The sequence below is a fragment of the Mustela nigripes genome, chromosome 10, assembly GCF_022355385.1.
Source record: "Mustela nigripes isolate SB6536 chromosome 10, MUSNIG.SB6536, whole genome shotgun sequence".
Classification (NCBI taxonomy): domain Eukaryota; kingdom Metazoa; phylum Chordata; class Mammalia; order Carnivora; family Mustelidae; genus Mustela; species Mustela nigripes.
In genome coordinates, this window is record NC_081566.1 from 28,037,075 (window position 1) to 28,055,172 (window position 18,098).

The following is an 18,098-nucleotide window of genomic DNA, read 5'->3' on the forward strand; positions in this document are numbered from 1 at the left end:
CTACTATTACTGCTTTATTATTGTTCCAAATGTTCAATTAGGTCTCTAAAGCAAAGATTCCTTAGGTCAGAGTACGTACTCGAGCGTCATCCAGCTGTTGCATCCCAAGCGAGTTGCATATACAACTTACCTGTTCTGAATACATCTTCCTGTTTTCTCATTGTTGTCCAGTTCTAGAATCAGTCACAGCCCTGTGGTAGCCACCAAGGAAGTCCCTGGGAAAAAAGAAAGAAGCAAGTGAAAGGAAAGAGGTGGGGGTTATGAGTGTGACAGATATGCTGCTTTGTTTTCTGGAGTAAAGAGGGGACTCTGTTCTCAAGTTTTGTTGCTGACACCTGTTTTTGTCCCTTCCAGTTCAATACCAGAAATCTGCTGATAGTCAAAATCCAAATATCATCATTGCTTCAAAATGACTACATAAAGTCATTTTTGAAGCAATGATGACATTTGGATTTTGACTATCAGCAGATTGTTTTCTAACTGTGATCAGTTTAACTGGAGTGTTTTTAACAGTTTAAAAGTAAGAATGTTAAGGGGCGCCGGGCGGCTCAGTCCGTTAATTGTCTGCCTTCAGTTCAGGTCATGATCCCAGGGTCCTGGGATTGAGCCCCACTTTGGGCTCTCTGCTCAGCAGGGAGTCTTCTTTCTCTGTCAAATGAATAAATAAAATCTTAGGAAAAAAAATACGAAAGTAGAAAAAAAAATCTAACAAATAATAATCTTGAATGAAAGAAGCCAAAACACAAAAAAATACATGTTGATGATCCACTGTATAGAACTTTTATTTTTATTTTACTTTATTTATTTATTTTTAAGGTTTTACCTATTTATTTGACAGAGGGAGAGAGTGAGAGATAGGGGCATTATCAGGGGCAGACCTTGTTCTGGGATGGTCATTTTTTGCAGCCTGGTGGCCTTGGCTTAGCAAGGGCAGCTGCTGGGTGACTTGCTGGCTGCAGCAGAGGCTTGGAGGCACAGTACAGCTACTCCTTCTGCCTTGCCATGTAGCACTGACCTGTGCCATTGGCACCTGTGACTACATGTAAGTGTAGTGAGCCTCCCAGGGACACTGGGCCTGGGTGCTACTGGGGAGAAGTGGCAGCCAGGTAGGGATGGGGCTGCCTGGAGGATTGAAGATTGAGGGCACTAGCTATGTTCCTCTTTCAATTTAGTCCCTGATGTTTGACCCAACCACCCCACCTATACAACCCTTTCACCCTGGGGTGACTTGAAGACCTGTCCCATCCCAGGGCACCCAGGGGCTGCTGACTGCCTCTCTAGGTCTCCCTGGGTTCTCAGCGCAGCAGGCACAACCTCTTTGCAGCCACCTTTGATTTGTTCTGTGGACACGAGAGCAGGCAGGTATAAGTAAACACCTTGTGGCTTTTGCTGTTAGCTTTTTTTTTTTTTTTTTTAAGATTTTATTTATTTGACAGAGCAGGAGTGCATAAGCAGGGGGAGCGGCAGAGAGAGCGAGAGAGAGAGAGAGAGAGAGAGAGAGAAGGAGACTCCCCATTGAGCAGGGATGTGAGGCTAGATCCCAGGACCCTGAGATCATGACCTGAGCTGAAGGCAGTTGTTTAACCAACAGAGCCCCCCAGGCTCCCTGCTGTTAGCTCTGTAAAAAAATCTGCATATAAGTGGACCCAGGCAGTTCAAACTGGTGTTCGAGGGTCAGCTATACAGGTCAGCTGTACAGGTATGCTTACTTCATAATAATTCATTGACTTGAACTTCTTGATCTATATGCTTTTCTGTATGTATGCCATACTTCAGTATGTCTTGAGTATCTTAAAATATATATAAAATACTGTTTTAGTCCTCTGATTATTTTTGTGAAATGTTTAGTAAAATGTTCCTTGTGATTCTCAATAGAAACGTAGTAGTTGCTCTAACCTAATTAAAAAACAACAACAACAACAACCACAAAAAAAAAAAAACAGAGCTTAAACAGTTCCAGGGTTCCTGTACTAAATATACTTAATTTAAAACTAATGCTCAGGTTAAACCTAAAACAGGCACCATTTAATTTAGATTTTTATTTTTGGCTAAGTAATAAAATAATCATTAATAAATACAATAAAAATTACAGGTGCTAAAAGTTGGAAGACTAATTACAGTGGAAAAAGTACAGGCTTTGGAGTTGGGCAAACGTGGGTTCAAATTATGACTAGGCCACTAAATCAGCTGAGTAACTTTCAGTTTTCTTTCTTTCTTTCATCAGTAAAGTAGAGGTGATCGCTGTCTCAGAAGGTTGTTGGGGGATTACATGAGATAATCTATAAGTGCTTGGCACCCAGATCTCACAGTGGGGATGGGGAGGAAATAGATTTGGAGAGTATGTAAAGATGCTTTGGGTAGATAAAAACAAGTATAACCTGCTTAAGATAACTAAGGTAATGTTGTTAGGGAAAGTAGTCTTTCAGTTATAACCACTGAAGACTAATAACATCTAACTTATAAGCATATGAATCTATCAGCATTAAGAGCTAATAATGCTTCTCTGGCACATCAGGATAAAGAACTGTTAGCACAGATGACAAATGTATTAAGTTGGAATGTAGTAAAAAGTTCTAGATGGATTTAAATTGAGCCTAAGTGGTACGTGTTTTGTCTAGAGGATTTGTTGTCCACGCTGTGCTTTGAAAATGTTACCATTGGTATACTTAAATGCTTTTCTCCTTAGTTACTATAAATTTATGCTGTAGGATTAAGAAACTAAATTTAGGCATGTTGTGTTTAAGAAGGTACTTCAGTATATTAGTAAATTTTAGGGCCTTAAGAAAAGAGGATAGATAGATTCACTCTTGTAAAGGGTTGTAATTCAGTTGAAAGAACCTTTCAAACTCCATTGTCGATACTGCATTCAGTATTATTGTATTCTCAAAAGGACTGTGGTGCATTTTAAGTGTTATGTTGGTTGTTATGTCTTAATTATATAAATAGTTATCAGATATCTTTTTTGAAAAAAATTTTAAAATTTTTTATTTTTTTATTGACATATAATGTGTTATTTGCCCCAGGGGTACAAGTCTGTGAATCGTCAGGCTTACACACTTCACAGCACTCACCATAGCACATACCCTCCCCAGTGTCCGTAACCCCACCCCGCTCTTCGTACCCCCACCCCTGACCTGACTAGCAATCCTCATCAGATACCTGTCCTGGAGTAACAAACCATAGGGGCTCAAAACAGTAACTATTTGGTACACTTGGGCAAGGTTTAGCTGTGTGGTTCTGTTGCTAGTCTCCACTGAGGCCACTCATGCAGCTTCAGTCATCTGGAAGCTCAGATTGGGGCTGATTGCTCTAGGGGTCTGAGCTTGGACAGTTTTTCTCTCTTCTTTTGGTCTCTCCCTTGGGGGCTAGTGTAAGCGAACTCACATAGTGGCACCATGTTGCAAGAGTGAGAGTAGAAGCTGCAAGGTCAGCTGATGTCTAGGCTCTGAAACTCCTCCAACATCACTTCTGCTGCGTCCTACTATTCAAAGTAAGTCAAGGCTACCCAGATTCAAGAGGTGGGAAAATAGACCCCCCTCTCTTAATAGAAAGAGCAGCAAAGTCAAATTACAGAGGGAGGAATCTTTGCAGACTAACACAACAAATGATTTAAAAACCTAAGGAGACAGTCTTAACAGTAGTAAAGTTAGACACATCATGGTTTGATCTAAACTCCACAAGCCCTCATTGGCTGTGAACCTTGAGAATATGGTTTAACGGTGATTTTCTCAAGGGTCCGATAATATTTTGCAAGATTATTATGATAGTTAAAATTAATGTACTTTTTAAGTTTTTAGAATATTTAACCCATAGTAAATGCTGTTATTATTTTAAAACAGCATTCTGTTTAAGTTTTCATTTGCTTATATTAAGCCAATGAAAATTTTCATCAAAGATAGGGAAGCCAGTATAGCTTGCTAATAAGTGGTATTCCAGAAGCCCTTTGAAAGATAAAGTTGAGGGTTTTTCTCTCTTCCAGCTTTGATATATTAAGGCTTATTTGCTCATGTTATAAGTTGTTTGCCTAAAATAATGAAACAAAAACCTGGATTTTATATTTGAGTTTATAAACCTTGAGGTATCTTTTCTCCTTCTTCCTAAATGGAAATGTGTGTGTGTGTGTTCATTGGGAAAAGGAACTACCAAGATATTTTTTAGATTGGGTTTATACCTCTTAAACTGGTTAATATTAAACAGTTCAGGGTATAAGAATACTTGAATTTTTAAACTTTAAAAATTTATTTTTGTTTTTAAAATTTTAAGCTTATACTGTCTGGTGTATTAAGTTTCTGTTTTGTATGTTTATGGGAGTAATTGTCTAAAATTGGCATCACTTGCTACCGATGTAAATTCACATTTTGGCCTCAGAGAGTTTGTTATTATGCTGCCGATGTCAGAGATCTTTTTTTCCTGCAAGTGCCTTAAGGTGGAAAGTAAGATTATTGATTTTTCTTCTTTTTAATTTTCTAATTTTTATTTTCTCTGGTTTATTTTTTATTTATTTAATTTTTTGTCTTATTCCCTTTTTTTTTTTTTTGCCTTATTTATTTGTTTTTTTAAAAATTTAATTCCAGTATAACTAACACAGAGTGTTGTATTAGTTTTGGGCATACAATATAGTGATTCAGCAGTTCTATACTTAGTGCTCATCATGATAAACATACTTTTAATCACTTTCATTTATTTCACCACTTCCCCACCCACCTCCCTCTTCTTTTTATTTATTTATGTTTTTAAAAAATTTTATTTATTTGAGAGAGCACAAGTGGGGGTAGGGGCAGAAGGAGAGGAAGAAGCAGATTCCCTGTTGAGTGCGAAGCCAAACTAGGGACTCAGTCCCAGGATCCCAGGATCATGACATTAGCTGAAGGCAGACATTTAACAGATTGAGCCCCTCAGGCACCTTCCCTGTTCTTTTTTAAATACAGGCTTTAAGAAGTTAGCTTCCCTCTAAACCTTGCTTTAGGTGTATTTTACAAGCATTTGTGTGGTGTGTCTTCATTTTTATTCATCTTAAAATACTTTCTAATTTCCCTTTTGATTCCTTCTTTGACTTACTCGTTACTTAGGAGTATGTTATTTAGGGGTGCCTGGGTGGTTCATTTGCTTAAGTGTCTGCCTTCAGCTCCAGTCATGGTCATGATCCTGGGGTCCAGGGATTAAGCCTTACTTCTGGCTCCCTCCTCAGTGGGGAGTCTGCTTCTCCAGCTTCTTCTACCCCTACCCCTGCTCATGCTGTCTCTCACTCTCTTGCACTCTCTCTCTCAAATAAATAAATAAAAATCTTTTTAAAAAGGAGCATGTAACTTAATTTCCCTTTTCGTGAGTTCCTCAGAATTCTTTCTGTTAGTGGTTTGTGATTTCATTCCATTGTGTTCATAGACTATAACTTCTGTAATTTCAATCCTCTTAAATGTATTGACACTTACTTTATGGTCTAGCATGTGCTATATCTTAGAGAATGTTCCATATGTGTTTGAAAAGAATTCTGCTGCTGTTAGGTATTCTCTGGATATCTTTAAGGTCTGGTTGGTTCAAAGTGTTGTTATTTCAAGTTTTAAAATCATTGGTGATCTGTGCATGCTACTCTGCATGGTAAGGCCCTAGGTTTCTTCCCTAGCAGCTAGCTTTCCATTAACTCAGTTGACTTAGTGTTGGGGAAAATAAATACTCCAGCTTGATAGGTTTGCTAATGTATATTGGCTGGCTTTTTCTATATTAAAACCATAGAGAAAATAGCAAGAGACAAAAAAAAAAACCCAAGATGTTCTCTGATTTTAAGGAATTTAGAGTCTAGTTATATACCCTAGCTTTGCTCTGTTGAGGATACTGTTAACAGCAGTACCATAGTTAAAAAATCCAGTAATCTAGGTTAGAGATGTTGGTCATCTAAATTTAGGTATTGAGAATGGATGGGAATGTTTCAAACATTTAAAAAATAACATGATAGACATAGTGACTGATTAGTTGAGAGGGAAGGGCTTGAGGAAAAAGGGAAGAGTCAGGGGTGATTCCCCATGCTTCTGTCAATGGATAAGAGATTTGATCATTGATATAGGGAACAGAAGGTTTTTGGTGAGATTGAGAATCTGAGACACTAGTTGGCCATTCATGGCCCACTAGTTGGACATGGGAAGTACTGGGTGGCTAGTAGCCAATTGGTTATATGGCCCTGGCTGACATTCAGAAGAGAAGTCTGAACTGGGATGTAGAGTTGGGAATCATCAGCGTGTAGTTGGTATTTGAAAGCTGAAGAATAGATGAAATCTCTCAGGGAAAATTTGTAGCGGAGAGAATTGAGGAAGGAATTCTGAAAAACCACATATATTCCAGAAATGGGCAGAGAAGGAGAAGCCCTCAACAGAGACACCCAAGGAGTGGCCTGCCGTTGGTAGAATACCTGAACAGTATGGCATTATAGAAACCAAAAAGGGAAGAATGGTCAACATCATTAAATGCTGTATAAAAAGAAGATAATGACTTGAGATATAACTGTTGAGGTTTTTTTTTGTTTTTTTTTTTAAGATTTTGTTTATTTGACAGAGAGAGACACAGCGAGAGAGGGAACACAGGCAGGAGTGGGGGAGAGAGAAGCAGGCCTCCCTGAGCAAGGAGCCCAGTGTGGGGCTCTATCACAGGACATCGGGATCATGACCTGAGCTGAAGGCCGCAACTTAACGACCAAGCATCCCAGGCACCCGATAACTGTTGAATTTCAAAAGAAGGTTGTTGATGTGTTTGTTCAGAGTCATAGCGATTGGGATAGAATGGTAGTTTTAAAACCGAAAGGTGAAGGGGGCGCACCTGGATGGCTCCGTGGTTAAGCGCCTGCTTTCAGCTTAGTTGCCTGCTTTCAGCTCAGTCATGATCCCAGGGTCGTGGGATCGAGCCCTGCATCTGGCTCCCTGCTTAACGGGGAACCTGTTTCTCTCTCTGGTCCTCTCTCTCTGTCTCTCATGAATAAATAAATGAAAACCTTAAAAAAAAAAAAATCAAAACCCACAACCGAAAGGTGATGGAGTAAAGAATAGAGCCTAGGAAGAAAATAAGGACAGGGATTAAATGACTTTTTTTTTTTTTTTTTAAAGTATACTCTATGCCCTGTGTGGGGCTTGAATGCATGACCCTGATGAAATCAGGAGTTGCAGGTTCCACCAACTGAGTCAATCAACTGCCCCCTTTTTTTTTAAATTAAAGGTTGGAGACAGGTTGGAGATAGAAATGTAGAAATGTGGGTGTTTTTAAGCTCTTCTGAACAAGGATTTAAGCATGCGGGTGGGAAAGAACTAGTAAAAAGGGGTAAGTTAAAGAAACAGATTATTAGTGCTGCCCCTCAAAATATCTCAATTTCATTGTAATAGTCTGAAATATGAAAGTCAGATTTTCTTTTCTTTGTGAGTATTTATCCCTACATCCAAGATTACTGAATACTTGCCAATCAGATTTGTCATTGTGTCTCAAAATAACTTGTGCACACCGGAGGAACAAACTTCCTGTTCTCAAAAGGAGCCTATTATTGCAGTAGGAGAAGAGATTTCTGAATGTGATCTGAAAAACTGTTTAAAGTTGGTTGAAATATTTGGCCTAGGCACCAAAAATTATTCTTGGATCTTCTTGTGTTGGGACAGAGAGAGTTATCTTTGTGGTTTAGAAAAGAGGCCAAATTAAGGAGACACCAGTTTTCACAAAGAAAGCAACTAATATCAGAAATCTGCATTTAATTTGAAAGCAATTAACAAGATAACAGATCAACTAAAATGGCCTAGTGTATTCCAAGATATTCCTGATTTTGATTAGTTCTTATTGTGTTGTCTGTTTTTGGAATACCACTAAATGGTGATGACAAACTTACTTGACAATGTAGTGTATGTAATATTCAGCAGAATATTGATGCAAAAGCTGAAAAAAATAAAATAGCCTTTGGCTGTTTTGCTGTAATGGGTAAGCTTTCCCTGCTTACTACCTCACAGGTACTTTCAAGATGATGTTTTTCTGCTACCTCTTAATAACTGGTGATGTCCTCTTCCGAGCAGCACATTTACACACAGTGCATAACTTTATGTAGAATAGATATCTGGAGTTTTAAACTGTGTACACAAAGTTAGAAGTTGTCTTTCAGACAACTATCATATGATCTCCCTGATATGAGGAAGTGGTGATGCAACATGGGGGGTTAAGAGGGTAGGAGAAGAATCAATGAAACAAGATGGGATTGGGAGGGAGACAAACCATAAAAGTGACTCTAAATCGCACAAAACAAACTGAGGGTTGCTGGGGGGAGAGGGGCTGGGAGAAGGGGGTTGGGGTTATGGACATTGGGGAGGGTATGTGCTATGGTGAGTGCTGTGAAGTGTGTAAACCTGGCGATTCACAGACCTGTACCCCAGGGGATAAAAATATATGTTTATTAAAAAATTAAAAATTAAAAAAAAGTAATAAAAAAAAGTTGTCTTTCACTTTATAGAGTACTGTTTCAGCTTCTTATCGGGTAGCTTCCTCATGAATGATTTTTATCTTTCCTTAGTGTTACTTCTCCTAAATTTGGCATTAAGTTGCAGATAGAAGTGTTTCTTTTTGTCCTTCCGAACACTGGGAAAGTAAGCCAGCTAAATGAACCCTTTGCTGCTTTCTCAACCCTTATTTGTCAAGTTCTATCTTTCAGGCTTTCCCCCCTCTAAATGAGAAGCCATTCTTTTTTTACCTGTCTCAAGTATTTGTCTATTTGTACTAACATTAGTATATTACATTAATTATATCTAGAATGTTGTATACAATATAGGGTTATAAATTTATATTTGTATTTTTGTATTTGTATATTTGTATATAAATTTGTTGTATGCAAATTTGTATATTTGTATTTTGGGGGGAAGAGAGATTTTTTTAAAGATTTTATTTATTTATTTGACAGAGAGAGAGATCACAAGTAGGCAGAGAGAGGCAGAGAGGGAGGAAGGGAAGCAGGCTCCCTGCTGAGCAGAGAACCCGCATCGATCCCAGGACCCTGGGATCAGTACCTGAGCTGAAGGCAGAGGCCCCAACCCACTGAGCCACCCAGGTGCCCCTGGAAGAGAGATTTTTTACAATCAAAATAGTGTCTTTCTTCACAGGGGATTATTGCTGGAAAAACCTTGAGCTTCCTTAAAAATCTCAGACTAGTATTTTATCTGTAAATTAATTGAAACTGCTGAGAATTAGAACACTGAGAAGTGTTATAATAAGCTTTCATTGATTTTTCTTCTTTTTGTTCTGATTTCCTGCTTTTAGCTTCGTTTTTCAAATTGGTTAAAAATGTTCTCTGAAGTTGCCCTGCATATTGGTTGCTATGGAAATGTTCCAGAGAAATGGCAAATTAAATTAAGGCCAAGAATAAGGAGTTAAACTCATCTCATAGGACAGGGTGAGAGGAAATCCAAGATTTTCTTCTCATAGACAATAAAGATTTGTCTAATATATCTTTCTCAAGGTAACTTATAACTTCAGAGTCACTTAAAAGCTGAGTTGTGGTGTCAGCTTACAACTCATAGGCTTTAGGCAAGCTATTTAATGCTTTTGAAGCTTTAAGTGTTATCTATAAAATGGGCATTAAAAAATGCCTCAGAGGAGTGAGTGGCCCAAACTAGATACTTGATGAATTTTATTTCTGTGTTTCTCCCTCTAAGTCAGAAGCAGAGAAAACAAACCTGTGTAGAGCAAATGGTAATACACTTTTAAGACTTTTTTGTGTTAGTTTTTAATATATTTAAATAAGATCTTTAAAGCAGTATAAGTTAGCTTTTAATAGGGCTACTGCTGCATTCATAGAACAGATCTGAGAGATGTCTTTATATTTTTAAGTTGTATATTGCATTTAAAAATGTGAAAGCTGAGACTTTTTATTTAAAAGCCTTTCATGATTATTTTAATAGCTTTATTGAAGTATAATTCATACACTGTAACATTCACTTATTCTAAGTGTATAATTCAATGAATTTTAGTAAATTTGCAGAATTGTACAGTCATCACCACAGTCCAATTTTAGAACATTTCCATCACTCTTCAAAGTTCCCTGCCTTAATGACTATTAATGCTCATCTATAAGATGACACAGATCATAGTATTTAAAAGTACAGCTTGGGGATTAGGCTGGCCAAGTTTGAATCATAGTCCTGCATTTGCTAGTTTTGTGTCTTTGGGTACTTCTCTGTATTTTGGTTTCTCTAGTATTAAAATGAAGATAATAACTGCATTACCGTGTGGCTGTGAACATTATTTTAATTTGATACCGTGTACAGAGCGCTACGGTGTTGACACCTACTTGGTACTTCACAAATACTGGTGACTGATGGTACCTTACTTTATAGTTTAGGGTTATGGTGTACATTTAAAAGGAAAAGCATCTGAAAACAACTAGCATAATGCCTGATCCATGCTTTATTTTCAGAAAACCAAGCTCTTTTATGTATCGTGTCATGTCTATAGTAGCTATGAGCGCTATTCATGCTGTAAAAATGTGCTTATTATTGGGGGAAGTTATGTGATATTTTAAAATTTGGGCCTTCTTCAAGGTGGACTGATAGCTATTTAACTGTCATGTGTGTTCTGTATTATCACCTAGTATCAGGGGTATTAGGGGAGTAGGCCTTGTTTTAACTGATAGGAAAGTTAATCATTGCTCTCATCATTGAGCAGCCCACCCCTCCTTTGGGTTTTGTTAGAACTGAAGAGGACCATCATTCATGCTTTTCTGGTTAGAAAGACTCCAGTAGAATTAGCCCTGTTGAGCAACATGTGGGCAGATCCCTAACATACCATGATTTATCTGGAGGCCTTGTGCACATGTGCTTTGTAATTAGAAGAATTATTTAGGATATTTTTTTCCTTTCTTGACAGAACCTCATTCTAAGAAAAACCGGTTTAATGAAGAAAGGGATAGAAGAGTTGTAAATAACTTCATTTAAATGCTTTTTTTTCCCCAATTAATAATATGTATTTGAGCTAGATGAATAAAGAAACTGAAAGAGAATAATAGCAGTGGTGAATCTGTGGAGGTGGCATGGAAATAAGGACTAGCAGGATGGGAAATAGGGGTGAGAGGGAGACATTTCAGTGTAACCGTGTAAAAAAAATGTTTGATGTACATGAATATCACTTTTAAAAAAATTTATAAGAGTTAATCTGAGATTGTGGTGCAAATATAGAGGAGATATATTTTCATATAAATTATTATTTTTTTAATATTCTTATGTTTTCACCAGTTACTTTATTTCATTTCAATATGTCTGAGTCAGTGATACTTAACCTTCCCCCCATCTTCCTCCCCAAATAAAACCTTTGAGAATCTGATAAAACTCAGGGATCTTATTCCCAGAAGAATGAGATGTGTATATAAACAATTTTACCTGTCATTTCCAAGATTAATGGATGCTTTGATCTAAGCCAAATACTGTCATTGTGGCTTTCATATGCAAGAATATTTTTAAAAATCAGCTGTTTGTTGATATAGGTTTATATGCAAGGCAGTCTGGTGGGGTGCAGGGGACACTAGAACTAGGAGTTGGGAAACTTGGTTTCTAATTCTAGCGCTGCCATTATCAAGCTTCATGACTTTGTAACTGTTTTACTTGTCATGCCTTTTGGTCTTCTCCATATCAGATTGGTGTGGTGGAAAGTGCATGTAGCCTTTAGTGTTAAGTACTGACCTGAGGTGGCTGTGTCGTCTTGACTTGGCCAGATACTACCTGTGTGACCTTGGACAGAGTTCTTTGAATTTTTTTTTTAATGTTATTTTTATTTCTCTGCCAAAAGAAGAAAAATGATCCCAAGTTCTTTGGGTTTTATTTATTTTTAAAGATTTTATTCATTTGTCAGAGAGAGAGAGAGAGCGCGCACAGTGGGTGTGCAGTGGAGAGCTGCCCATAGAGGGAGAAGGAGGCTCCCTGCTGAGCAAGGAGCCCAATACAGGACTCCATCTCAGGACCCAGGGATCATGACCTGAGCCTGAGCCGAAGGCAGAGGCTTAACTGACAGACACACCCAGGCATCCTGTTCTTTGGGTTTTAAAGATTAAATGAAAAGAGGTGTTTGAAAAAGCTTAATAATACTTGCTTTTGATAGGGACAGAAGTAAATGTTAGTATATCCTCTTGAAAAACTAGGTTAGAACCAGATGATCTCTGAGGTCTCTTTTACCGATAAAATTTTGAATTCTTGTTATAACAGAATGATTTAGAAAATTTTTTATGGCAGCATAGATCTGAGTTCATATAGGAGAGCCATGAGTTTTCAAGTCTATAAAACTGATGTTGACCATGTTTTTTTACCTGTTTCCATATTGCAGTGTCTGACATATAATAAATCTCAAATATTTATTTATAAATTTTTAAGACTCATTAAGGAATAATGTAGATTAGAATTTCTTAATTTAGAGTTTCTAAGTACCTTAGAGATTTCTGAGTAGATTTCCACAGGTCTGTGAACTCTCTGAAATTACACACAAAATTTTTAGTGTGCCTAAATTGTAGTAAGGAGCTATAGCTTTTATAGTGAACAAGACACATTAGGTCTTAGCTCTTGTCGAATCTGTATTCTTATAGAAGATGGGTATTAAGTAAGCAGATTAAAATATAAGAAAGAGGGGCACCTCTGCCTTCAGCTCAGATCATGATCCCGGGGTCCTGGGATCAAGCCCCACATTGGGCTCTCTGCTTGATGGGGAGCTTGCTTCCTCCTTTCTCTCTCTGCCTGCCTCTCTGCCTACTTGTGATCTCTGTCTGTCAAATAAATACATAAAATCTTTTAAAAAATTAAATATAAGAAAGAAAATGCTACTTACAGATGATAGAAATGTTTTATAGAGAATTTAAATACAGTGATGGGTTAAAAAGTGATTTAGAGTTTTAAGTGGTTAAGGAACACTTGACATTTTTGATAACATCAAAGTAAATGGTTTCCAATTCAAAGATTAGAGAGAATACCTCATATTATTATACTAAGGTGGGAACACGTTTCCCTTGAATAGCTGGACAGTACTAGGGAGGTGGAATGAGTGTTAGAAAATGAAGTTGAGGGCGCCTGGGTGGCTCAGTGGGATAAGCCGCTGCCTTCGGCTCAGGTCATGATCTCAGGGTCCTGGGATCGAGTCCCACATCGGGCTCTCTGCTCAGCGGGGAGCCTGCTTCCTCCTCTCTCTCTCTGCCTGCCTCTCTGCCTACTTGTGATTTCTCTCTGTCAAATAAATAAATAAAATCTTTTTAAAAAAAAAAAAAAGAAAGAAAATGAAGTTGAAGTAGAATTATGTCATATCAATTAGGGTTTTGTAAACCAGTATAAGAAATCCAGAGTTTATTGTAAATCTTACAGAAAGCTGTTTTAGGATTTTAGCTGAAGAATGATGAGAAAAGGAAACTCAAAGTAGAGATCTGATGATTCCAACATACAGGAGTTTAAGAGATCAAAAACACAGTCAGCAAGTTGGAGGGGACGAGAGGAATGTGTTTCATTGACACTTTATAAGAAGCAGGAAGTTAGTAGTCATCTGTTTCACATCTTATTGAGAAGACAAATAAGATTAGAACAGTGACCTGACCATTAGATTTGGCAGTAAGGTTAGCAGAATTGCTGTGAGGTCAGTAGCTATTAGCACAGCTTTGTGACATTGGTTTTTGAATGAAGTCACATATAGTTCTTCCTTACTTCTATTTAACCTTTAATTTGTGAATGGTGATACGGCTAAGAGTTTGGGTTTTGTGCGAGAATATCTGGGTTTAGTATTTTAGCTCTTTCTTTTTATCTTACTCAGCCTCTCTAAACCTCCATTTCTCAAATCTGTAAAATGGAATAACAGTAATTATCTACCTTTTATAAGTGTTCTGTATGCAAGGCATTTAGCATAGAATGTGGCACATAGCTGTGTAATGGTAAAAATTGTACTGTATTGCCCTTTGGGGTTTGTATAGTTACAGTGTTTGAGAGAATAAAGTACTGTGTTTTGTTATCTTTACTTAATGGTTAAAAAATTTTAAGTTGTTTCAAGACTATACTAATAAAAAGGAAGGAACCATTAAATTACTTTGCAGAGATTAACACAAGATCAGATTCTTCACAGGCATTAATATAAATTGCTATGCTAATCTATAGAAAAGTTCATGTAGGTGATACTTTATTGATTTAATCAGGTTCAGCAAGCAGTTTTTTGACTAATACCTACTTCTTTTTTCTGAGTATTATGTCTTCTAAAACTTTACTCCTTTTTTTATTTTGGAGCATTTTTTAACCCCATACACAAATGTAGCATTTGAGTGCAGTTGAATAGAGTAATTAGATACTGTTCTCTTTTTTACCATTCCAGATGAGAGTTTCAGTTTATTAAATAGTAATGATTTTATATAAACATAACTGTAGCTACTCAGTCTATTTAATTAAATCTATTTTATTAGAAGTATTTATCTTTAAAACATTATAGAAATCAAAATGTGAGCAGTTTCTTTCTTTACTCATTCTTGTTATTGCAGGGGCCATTTTAACACACATGCAGATAACTTTAATTTTATATCCTAAACATGAAATTAACCTGGTAAAATCCATTTATCTTATAGCACACTTTGCAAAAACCCAAACAAAACTAATATTACTTAGAAGGCGGATATTATGACCGTGCCGTTTCACTGTTTCCCCAATAATTCAGTCTGGCACATAGTAGTGCTTAGTAAGTATTTGCTGAATGAATGAAACTGCTCTCTCACCAATAAGTGCCTTGCATTTAAGGTTGAGTTATTTCAATAAGACAAGAATTAAATATAATGCTTGAAGAATAAGGTATCTAGATGATTTACTTTCCTAGTTAATTACAGCTTAAATAATTTTTTCCATCTTTGTAAGCAGTCTCTCAAGCAAAATCCAATCTTGGAGAACCTTGTAATACTATTACTTTATTGTTCTGAACGATGTTCATATTTTTAGAAATGACATTTAGAGTAAGTGTATACTTATATGCTGGAAGTTTTAGGTTGAATTTTATATAAAGAATTTCTGTTAGACACAGGTGATAGATTTTGTGATTTGGCTATTATCCTCTGCCAAAAACAGAGACTAGGCAATGGAATTTGAATTATAATTGTTCTGTCATTCATAAATTTGAGAATTTAAAGAATCTTTTGAAGTAAATAATTTTAACTGTGCAGTTGTTCAGTACAACACACAATAGCAGTAAATAAAGGCTATACCAGGGGCTTAAAGATAACTATCTGTAAATAAAATTCTTAACAATATTTAAGACCCTTAAAAACAAACTAAAAAAGCCCATAGACTTTTTATTTAAAGTCCTTTTTTTTTTTCCTTAATATTTTATTTATTTGAAAGAGAGACAGAGATAGCTAGAGAAAGCAAGAGCAGGGAGGAGAGGGAGAAGTAGGCTCCTCGCCAAGCAGGGAGCCTGATTGGGACCTTAATCCCAATCTTAAGATCATGACCTGAGCTGAAGGCAGATGCCCAACCAACTGAGCTACCCAGGCGCCCTACCTATACCCAATTTGATGATAAAATATTTTAAGGTGGTTTTGCTTTATGCCAATTTTTAAAAACTTTTTTGAGGTGTAACATGTACAGAAGTGTACATGTCATCAGTGTACAGCTTGATAAATTTTCACAGCTGAACAGATAGATGTAACTGGCATTCACATCAAGAAATAGTATTATTGGGAGGGAGACAAACCGTAAGTGACTCTTAATCTCACAAAACAAACTGAGGGTTGCGGGGGGAGGGGGGTTGGGAGAAGGGGGGGTGGTTATGGACATTGGGGAGGGTATGTGCTTTGGTGAGTGCTGTGAAGTGTGTAAACCTGGCGATTCACAGACCTGTACCCCTGGGGATAAAAATATATGTTTATAAAAATAAAAAATTTAAAAAAATAAAAATTAAAAAAGCAAAAAAGAAAGAAATAGTATTAGTAACCACCTTAAAAAGGCTAATTCTGGGATACCTGAGTGGTTCAGTTAAGCGGATGCTTTTCTCTCAGGTCCTGATCCCAGGGTCCTGTGATCGAGTCCCACTTCCGGCTCCCTCCTCAGCAGGGCGCCTGCTTCCCCCCTCTGCCTGCTGCTCTCTCTGTGCTCACACTCTCACTCACTCTCTCTCCGACAAATAAATAAAATCTTAAAAAAAGAAAAAAAAAGGCTAATTCTTCTATATAATCATAGACTTCAGTAAACTTCAGAGATGTAGATACTGGATCTAACTTTATTACTAACTTCATTTGTTACCTTGAGCAAGTAATTTTCTTTCTGGGGTCCATTCCCCATCTCTACAGTGAGGGGATAAAACTAGATGTTTTGTTATGGCTCTGATGCTATAGAAGTGCAAAACAATGTACTATAGTAATAACAGTGTGGTATAAAATGTTGTAGGTAGTAGAGTGAACGCACGGTTTAATTGAAAAGGAAGACACACTGATTTTTCTCTCTCTCTCTCTTTTTTGTTTTCCAGGTTATATTTCACACTATGTGCTGACTGTATCTACAGAAGATATTTAAAAAAAAAAAAAAAAAACTTTTTTCAAAGATTTTGATTCCAGTGGAATCTTTGCTTTAGATTATTTTCTCTGTGTGTGTGCGTGTGTCAGTGAATTGTATCTCCAGTAACAATGCCTGTACAAGCTCCACAGTGGACGGATTTCCTCTCCTGCCCAATTTGCACTCAGACTTTCGATGAAACAATTCGAAAGCCCATCAGTTTGGGTTGTGGCCATACTGTCTGCAAGATGTGCCTGAATAAACTTCACCGCAAGGCTTGCCCATTTGACCAGACCACTATCAATACAGACATTGAGCTCCTCCCCGTGAACTCAGCATTGCTGCAGCTGGTGGGTGCTCAGGTGAGATGGGGCACTTACTGTTCAGTTTCTGAGTGTATGTGTTTTTCTCCTAAGGGAAACTTGAATTAAAATTGGACAACATTGCCTTTTACCTAAATAGACAGAAAATTCCACTGGTACTGTGCAAATCCTTTATTTCAGTGTGTGGGGAGATACATCGTGGGGGTGTAGTGTTCCTTGGTCATAGCACAAAACAGTCCCTTAATCTGGTGGTCAGCCTTTCTCAGCAATCTCAGCTGTTCAGATCACTAGAGAGACCTAAGAGGATAAGTCACAGAGACCTCTTAATATTGAGAAAAATACTGCTCATAAAACCATTGCTTTTTACTTAATAGGAAAAATGAAGCTACTTCAGACAGTTGTCCATAATAGACACTAACTGAAATGAAAGATGAAGACGGTGACAAGAACTCTAGAGCATATTGGGAACCATTTTTCTAGAGTAGAAGCAAATATTCCTAGGTATCTAAATGTTAAAGTTAGTCTAGCAATTCTGATGGTAATACTCTAAAATTTAATGTCCTTATTCTCAAATTTAGGGATCAGTAGTATCTTCAGAAGATTTCACAAAGCCAAGGGAGGTGGGTTGTTGAAAGCTAGATATGATTTATTTAAGTAATCCTTTACTAAATGTTCAGAGTGTGAGTCTGAAATGCCATATATTTACCAAAAATCATTTTTTGAATAAATATACTAGAACTTTGGATCTGGCTGCATTGATGTTCTCTAGATCAGTCTTGGCAAAAGCTGCTAAAATGTACGAAAGGTTGATATTATGTATGTTGGAGATGAAGAGAGCAGTTGTAGAATAACTTATTCAAAAGGAAAACTTATTTATAAACCTCTCTTGTGATGTTACGAACAACACTACAAAATATTTGTCAAAAGGGGAAGTGCAATAATAGGTCCTTTTGCTTCTTGCACTTAATTTTTCATTTCATAATAATTTCTTTTTATTTTGAAAATCCCATATGATAGTTCAGAAACATTTAAAAAATAGACTTACTAAGAGTAATAATTTTAAAAATATACTATTTTAATAATAGCAAATAACCAAGGCTTGCTTTTTTTTTTTTTTCATGAAATTGTCTAAAGATGAACTAACTCTTTCTACAAAATGAGTAAGACCTTGTTATATCTTAACTGAAACAACTAATGTTTATATTTGAGGATTGGGCATTTTATTATTTTTTTTTTAATTTTAGGTGGTTAACATACAATACAATATTGGTTTCTGGAGTAGAATTCAGTG

General features: G+C 36.8%; 1 protein-coding gene across 3 annotated transcripts in view; it reads left to right on the forward strand.

Annotated features, from left to right (window-relative positions):
• Positions 1-18,098, forward strand: part of RC3H1 (ring finger and CCCH-type domains 1) — a 77,604-nt gene that overhangs the window by 19,422 nt on the left and 40,084 nt on the right. For all 3 annotated transcript variants that reach the window (XM_059412871.1, XM_059412870.1, XM_059412872.1), the window contains exon 2: positions 16,459-16,846. In XM_059412871.1, coding sequence (XP_059268854.1) covers positions 16,616-16,846 — 231 coding nt within the window. In that variant the 5' untranslated portion in view covers positions 16,459-16,615. The remainder of the gene's footprint in view (positions 1-16,458; positions 16,847-18,098) is intronic.